The 8,228-nt window shown below is 31.8% G+C and overlaps 1 protein-coding gene across 3 annotated transcripts; it reads right to left on the bottom strand.

Moving 5' to 3' along the window:
• Nucleotides 1–3,296: 3,296 nt before the first annotated feature.
• Nucleotides 3,297–5,582, bottom strand: LOC132271766 (uncharacterized). Of its 3 annotated transcripts, none has more exons than XM_059773237.1 (4): nucleotides 5,453–5,582; nucleotides 4,792–4,882; nucleotides 4,246–4,557; nucleotides 3,297–4,002 (listed from the first exon to the last, which is right to left on the bottom strand). In XM_059773237.1, the coding sequence occupies exons 1-4, from the start codon at nucleotides 5,456–5,458 to the stop codon at nucleotides 3,590–3,592; spliced, it is 822 nt and encodes a 273-aa protein (XP_059629220.1). In that variant the 5' UTR covers nucleotides 5,459–5,582; the 3' UTR covers nucleotides 3,297–3,589. The 3 variants fall into 3 exon arrangements, with proteins under 3 accessions (XP_059629220.1, XP_059629218.1, XP_059629219.1); XM_059773235.1 differs by having other exon boundaries at nucleotides 3,297–4,011; nucleotides 5,453–5,581; XM_059773236.1 differs by having other exon boundaries at nucleotides 3,297–4,011; nucleotides 4,246–4,548; nucleotides 5,453–5,581.
• Between the last annotated feature and the right edge of the window lie 2,646 nt (nucleotides 5,583–8,228).

Genomic DNA, 8,228 nt, shown 5'->3' with positions numbered 1-8,228 from the left:
GCTGAGAAGTGAGTGCTCACTCTGTAGTGATTGTATCCAAAGCTTAAATAATAAGATAATTATTTGCTTAAATGATTGAGTTATGTGATGTGTGACACATGAAATGTTATAACATGTTAATATGACTGACTTAACATGAACCTAAACATGAATAACTCAATTTATAAATATAAAAGAAGTAAAATCAAATATTAATTAGAGCCCATTGTAATTAATATCTTTAGCATTAATTCACGGTAATGTTGGTGAATTATTATAAGAATATGCTAAAGATAAAGTGAGTACATATGCACTAGAGACTGTTATATATGTTTGTTGAGAAGCGAATATGGAACCTTGAAAAGGTAGATGAGGTGAAGTATTTAATATATGGTACTTTCATAGTTGAAAAATCATAATAAATACATTAGAGATAAAATTTCAGGATTATCCCAAAGTTGTGGGGAGATATTATCCATAGATGAAATTTGTTACGAGTCACTCATCTTAACAGAAATACTTATAAATGTGGGGGGTTCCAAGTCCTAAAAGCTTTAGGATAGAACCAAAAATTATTTATATTATTATAACAATAGTGCATATTATTTCCTACGAGGAAAATATTATGGAACAACTAGAACAGTTCTTTTTTCTGTTGAAGTGCTGAGTTATTTGTTCCAGTTGAAAAGTCAAGTGTGCAAGCTTATAAGTCCTTGAATGGATTAAAGCTACTACCGAGACAATGACATAAATGTGATGCATAAGTCATTGTATGCCTTAAAATATAAATGATATACTGATTAGTATATTTGATATGAAAGATTTAACATCTGATAATATAGTATATTCTCAATAGAGTGAGATTGAGATAATACTAGTTATGATAACAAAAGCCTAACTAACTTTTGTAGATGTAAATCTCAAATATAAATACTAGCCAAAGTATATCATTGATTGAGATTGCAAGGCAACTTAATAACTGTGTTTAATTGCACATTTTCAATCCAGGATCGGATCACTGAAAAACAATAAATTGGGTAGTTAAGATACACCCTAAATCCAATATTGCATAGATTGAGGTATCTAACTAAATTGGAGGTGTAACAGTGATGCAATCTGGATATGGGATATTAAAGACTTCAAATCCAATAGTGGATATGTCTTTTATATTAAAGGTGTAGTTCTATGTTCTTAATATAACTCAAAATTAGAAACTTTGAATAAATCAAATAGGGAAGTCAATAGACTTCACCTAGAGGACAATTCAAAGTAAGTCTACACCTGTGCCACCAAAGAAAATGATATTGCTAACAATAAGCAATTTTAGGACACAAAGTATACAGTTGCTCTCACCTGGAGAAATCTCTGCAGAGTGTAATATTTCTAAACACAACCTTGTGGCCACATATAAAATTGAAGGTTGTATTAGAGAGCAATTGTACAGTTTATCGAGGGGAATGGGGTTTAAAGCCGAAAGCTAACGAGTCACCTTAATGGAAACCCAACCTAGTTGACTGGAGATCCCAAGATCTAGGTTCAAAGGGACAACAGAAATTCTGAGTGACTCACCAGAAGCACTGGGAAGATATAAATCTTCTACCCATTTCTATGATGAGACAGTGCCACCTACAGCGATGATTAGGATAAGCTATGCTTTTAATGACTCTTATACCTTGAAATTTCAAGTGGGGTATAGTAGGATACTCTTAATAAGAAGTCACCTATATGAGTGTGAAGTGGGGCTGCTTCTATGAGAACTATAAAGGCTAAGTTTTCTGGAGCACTCATTGAATACCAGGACTTGTTCAGGGCCAAAATGAACACAACAATGAGAACCAACTTTGTGAGGAAAGCTACTGTGTGTTTGTTATTGTCTTGGTTTACACAAACGGCTGAACAGTTCAAGACGTCGTGTTCACTGGTTAGCCAGTAAATCCGATAGCAATACACTAGGGAAGGTTCAAAGCCAAAAGCTACCTATCCTGATGGAGTATCTTTCCGATTATACTCTCTCTAGTGTCTGCATGATCATCTTTTGCATTTTACGCAAATTTCCATTCATGTGGGGGATTGTTGGAAACGGGGGCATTAAAAACATAAACTTTGGATGAGATTTGAAATAGATTCCGCTACTAATTTTTTACGGATCTCTAGACAAGCACGTTTCTCTCCACAAGGAGATGAACGTGGTATATTTACTTTCTGAAATCCGTTTCTGGATGAATGAGAAATTAGCTCCAAAGTGTGGTATTTTGATAAGCCTAAATGGGTATGCAAAATGTGGGAAGTGTTTATCCCACATGGAAAAAATGTTGAAACAAATTGAAATTTAAATAAGCTGAGTTTAGGATTTGGGGTTGGGCTTGGGCTTGGGCCTAATTGTAAAGTCCAAATTATTCCTTTTTGGAATTTTGGATTGGGCCTAATTTTGGGTTGGGCTTATTTAAATGGGTTTTACAAATGAGTGGGTTTTTTTTTTTTGGTAGTTGGTTTTTTGAATTAAAAAAACTACTTTTTAGTTTTTCTAAAAGGTTACACCTTTTAAATTAAAAAACCATATTTTAGTTTTTCTAAAGGGTTACACCTTTTAAATTAAAAAATCACTTTTTAGTTTTTTCAAAGGGTTACACCTTTTTCCAAACCATCATGACCCATGGTTGCACCCACTCGAAAAGGCATATTGCAACCTATTGGAATGGATGTGTCTATTGGTGAACAGACACCATTGCAACCTATTGGAATAGATGTGTCTAGTGGTGAACAGACACCATGTGAACCATTGCAACCTATTGCAATGGTTGTGTCCAATAATGAAGAGATACACCCAATCCGAAAAGGCATATCTGTTTCTATAAATAGCCCCATTTGGATCATTTACAATTCGTTCATTTTCATTTTCTTCTATCTCACTCTCTAGACTTGAAACCAACCCAAGTGGGTTCAAACCATAGGTTAAGTGGTCCGAACCACTTAGACCCTAATCCAATTTCATCGAGCCATATTAAGATTGGTCCGAACCATTTGATTCGAATTGCATACAATTCAGCATTTATATAGCATAGATGCATTTTTGAGTCAGAGAGAGTATTACACGGAGAAGGTTCGCCGTATCCACGAATTTGTAGTGCTGCTACTGGTGGATGTAGACCGTTGTATCCTGGGAGATAGACGCCACTGAGTCCGTTAGCACCATAGCGGGGCAAATCTGTCTTAAGGACATAGTATCCAATACTAGTCTCGATCCAGGTCCATTCCTTGCATATTATTATTATTTTATTGCTTTATTTTGCATATTTAATTAAATATAGAGTTACATATTTAATTAATGATTTATTAACATATTGTTAATTATTTTATGACATATTAGTACAAGGGTTGTTATATCTTAAAAGTCACATTAAGCTTATATTTTTGCAACACTTCTTTCTTCTTATTTTCTTTCTTCTTATCATCTTTTTTGGCATCCTCTTTCTTCTTATCTTCTTTCTTGGCATCTTCTTTCTTCTTATCTTCTTTCTTCTTATCATCTTTCTTGGCATCTTCTTTCTTCTTATCTTCTTTCTTCTTATCTTCTTTCCTGGCATCTTCTTTCTTCTTATCTTCTTTCTTCTTATTTCTTCTTATCTTCTTTCCTGGCATCTTCTTTCTTCTTATCTTCTTTCTTCTTATCATCTTTCCTGGCATCTTCTTTCTTCTTATCTTCTTTCTTCTTATCATCTTTCCTGGCATCTTCTTTCCTGGCATCTTCTTTCTTCTTATCTTCTTTCTTCTTATCATCTTTCCTGGCATCTTCTTTCTTCTTATCTTCTTTCCTGGCATCTTCTTTCTTCTTATCTTCTTTCTTCTTATCATCTTTCCTGGCATCTTCTTTCTTCTTCTCAGGCTCTTTTGCTGGTTCAACTGTGAATGTCATTGTGGGACAGATATCACTCAGCTTCCCAAATATGGTCCTTGGTTCTATGTTCCCTATCACTGTCACTGTCACCTTCTTGTCCGTTATTTCCATAACTATTGAATCAACCCCTGCACAACCTAATACCAAAATTTCAGATCCAATTTTGAGTAATTTTTCATGTTTCAAGATCTGGGTTTTTCTTGAAATTTTTTTTTTTTGGCTCTGAAATTGAAAATTTTCATGTTTTGAGATCTGGGTATTTCTTGAATTTTTATTTTTTGGGTCTGAAAATGAAAATTTTCATGTTTTGAGATGGTATTTCTTGAATTTTTATTTATTGGGTCTGAAATTGAAATATTGGTGGTAGTTACCTGTGAGACCAGAGACTCTCTTCATGGCCTCTTGCTTCATGGCCTCTTGCTTGGCTTTGTCATCATCTAGCTTCAATTTCAACACCATTTTCTTCTTATCATCTTTCCTGGCATCTTCTTTCTTCTTATCTTCTTTCCTGGCATCTTCTTTCTTCTTCTCAGGCTCTTTTGCTGGTTCAACTGTGAATGTCATTGTGGGACAGATATCACTCAGCTTCCTAAATATGGTCCTTGGTTCTATGTTCCCTATCACTGTCACTGTCACCTTCTTGTCCGTTATTTCCATAACTATTGAATCAACCCCTGCACAACCTAATACCAAAATTTCAGATCCAATTTTGAGTAATTTTTCATGTTTCAAGATCTGGGTTTTTCTTGAAATTTTTTTTTTTTGGCTCTGAAATTGAAAATTTTCATGTTTTGAGATCTGGGTATTTCTTGAATTTTTATTTTTTGGGTCTGAAAATGAAAATTTTCATGTTTTGAGATGGTATTTCTTGAATTTTTATTTATTGGGTCTGAAATTGAAATATTGGTGGTAGTTACCTGTGAGACCAGAGACTCTCTTCATGGCCTCTTGCTTCATGGCCTCTTGCTTGGCTTTGTCATCATCTAGCTTCAATTTCAACACCATTTTCTGTCATAGTAACACCAAAGAGAGTTTGAATTAGATTTAATCAAGCTAAGCTCCAATCAATCAATCAGTTGAATTGTGAGAAGAGACTAGTTAAAACAAATTGCCCAATACCCGTATCAAGGACTCGTGTATTGATGTATATATCTATAATTATACGAGTTCACAACCATAATATATATAAAAGAGATGAGCAGACACAAACCCCAACAAATTAACATGATTAAAAAGCTCAATTATACTTAAAGTTATGTTTGGAAGCACTGAATATACCTTCAAAATTGAAATAGAAGAAAATTTACTTTAAATTAGAACTAAATTTTCTACTATTTCAATTCTAACACGTCGATTAGAACTAAATTTTCTACTATTTCAATTCTAAGACGTCGATTCTTTAAAAGAAAGCGGAGAATCTCAACAGAATCATACATGTTGATTAATCAACAAAAGGGAGCAAATTCCACATAAAGGTTTGAACCTTTTATGTACTCAAGAAGTAGAGAGAGAGACTGAAAAAAAAGTAAACAAGTAGAGATTAAACTAAAATTGAAGAAATTAAGTGAGATTTCTAACCTGCATGTTCTCTTAATTGCAGTGATGTGAACAAGAAATTGCAGATCAAAGAAGAAGAATATTAAAGGTAGAGAGAGTAGTTGTAAGGAACTTGAAAAACGTAGAGATCAGTTTTATAGTGAAAGAGTGTGTGAAGCCAAGGCCAGCCAGTCTTGGTCAATATTTCTCAGTGGACGAAAACGACTTTAGATGGTTGGGTTCACATAAACACGACGTAGTCTTTTCTCTTCAAAGCAGAGTAACGTATTGTCATTTGCCGGTAAAGCCACTTTTTCAACTTCAATAATTCGAAATCCGACGCCACCAACTTTATAGTAACTTCTTGGAAGAAGCTTAGAAGACTCATGTGTACTACTTCATCTATAAATCACGTGCAGTGAGTCAATGATCAAGTCTTGCTGCTGTCTAATTATATATATATATATATATATATATATATATATATATATATATAGGTATATAGTGAAGTAAAGAAGTAATTTCCTAAGATCGGGTTTTGAACTATGAGCATTTTCTATGAAGGTCACATTTACACGTCTGTAAAACGGCTGTTATTCACATCCATTTCCCATTTGAATCGGTTGAAAATTTTATATTACTGTGGAGTACCTTTTGGTTTCAAACTATATTCACCTTACAAAGGATAAATTTAGTCCACAAGAGAACAAAATTCTCTAATGTCAATGGTAGGTTAAGTTTCGTTCAATTTGTAATGCACTTTACGAAAGGTTAGAAATATTTGATAAACATTTTAATTTTTTTATAAGGCACATCCCGGATCATGACCTTCTATTCCACCAAAGAAGATTAAGGTTTATGCACAAGACACATTGCAATTGAACAGCATTAAAAAGGTCAGATGTAATGAAAAAGTTAGTTTTTTTTATCGTGTAACCTAATAGAGCAACTTTAAGTTTGTGTAAAAACTCTATCTCTTTTTTGTTTTTTTTATTGTACATTTAAATATTTGAAAGTTCTTACATGCTTTCCGATAATTTCAAAAATTACTTATAAACTTCATTTTTAAGATGTAATTACTTTGTTTCTTAAGAGATTATTTCCTTTTCAAAAGAGATGGAAGAAACAATAAAAAGTAGTATTCAAAATCAGATGAATTTCCCCATGAAATGAGCCCACTTGTCCGGTTCATCAAAGCTTTTTTTAGACAATCTTTTGTTTTAAGAATTGAAATTTGGAATAGTCTCTTAATATAACATAAGTAGACCTGACAATGGATAAAATTCAGATCGAATTGATAATAATTTATATTCATTTGTTTAGCTAAGGGATTATTGAATTTGGATCTATAATAGGTTATCGAATTGAATGTCGCAGTTCATATCCTAATTGACTCGGTTTCGGATCAAATCGGATTCGAATTCGAATTCGGATTAAAATTGTATAAGCTAAAATGTCTGATTATAAGCTAGTAAACTTAAGAGAAGCAAAGAGTTGTTAATATATAGGGTATAACTAATATATATAATATACATATGTAGATTTTTAGACAATCTTTTGTTTTAATAATTGAAGTTTGGAATAGTCTCTCAACACAAAATAGGTTGATTGATTAATGAATTATTTCTTGTGTTTTTTTATTGTATTTTGCAGGTGAGAAGTTGAGTCTTGGTTTACCACACCACCTCTTTTTCAATTGTATCGTCACAACAATCACTCTTTAATTGCTTAATGATTTATGGGAAGTCTATTTTTGATCTTTGTTTCATGCTTTTTCTATCTCCTGGTTTTATTATTGTTAGTTACTTAGTTTGGTTAACAACAATTAATGCATTTTATTGTTCAATTTTTTGTTAGTGTTAGGTAACTTTCGTGCGAGTTCTTTTGTTTCCCTTTAGGCAGGTGAGTTCAAATACTATTGGTTTTTTTAATTGGGTAATTTGAAAAATATATATTTATTCAGAGGGCACGTGGGATTCCCATCACACAATTTCGTGTAGGTTATCCCCACATCACACATTTGTTTGTGAGTTATTTGAATCTCGGAATAAATATCTCTCTGTCTCATTTTAGATATTTAGTGTTTGAGAATAAAACTTTTTAAGAGATTAAATTTTAATATTTTTTGTTACATTGTAATAAATAAAATTTTAAATTTATCCTTTGTTTCTCAATTGAATTGGTAAGAGTTCATAATGATATTTATCCTAAAGAGATTAAATTGGTAATATAATAAAATATAATATATTTTTTAAAAAGATATTACAATTATTGTGAGACAACTAAAAATAAAAATATAGTCAACTACGGAAAATATTGAATGAGTAAAATACATTACCCTCTTCTGAGATTTGTGAAAATACTAGTGAGTTCAAGTTTACGAAAATCTTATACATTAAGGTCTAAATGATGAAGAGTTGTGCATATGACTAATTAAAGAGGATTTTTTAATATATTTATATGTGTGTGTGGGTAGCTGATGTCAACCCAAAAGTCTATAATAATAATTAATTACTTTTTGAACTTTGCAGAAATTTCAACATGTTTCAATTTAATATTTTTTTAAAATTTAATTGATTGTGAATTTACCAATAACTAAGGTCTAATTGATATGCGTTTTGTTTTTGATATTTTGTTTTAATTCGAAACAAAATAAGTATTGTTGTAAAGTGTTTTGAATAATAATTGAAAGCATGTTTGGTAACATTCATTTGTTACAAGATTTTTGGAAACAAAAATATAAAAATATATTTAATAAAAAAATGTTGGAGGTTTAAAATATATAATGGTTATTTTAAAAATGTTATTTAAGAGTATT

Source organism: Cornus florida, unplaced genomic scaffold, assembly GCF_030987335.1.
Source record: "Cornus florida cultivar Cherokee Brave unplaced genomic scaffold, ASM3098733v1 CherokeeBrave_3.0.0_Hap2_Chr08, whole genome shotgun sequence".
Taxonomy (NCBI): Eukaryota; Viridiplantae; Streptophyta; class Magnoliopsida; order Cornales; family Cornaceae; genus Cornus; species Cornus florida.
This window is presented reverse-complemented; position numbering and strand designations above follow the sequence as displayed.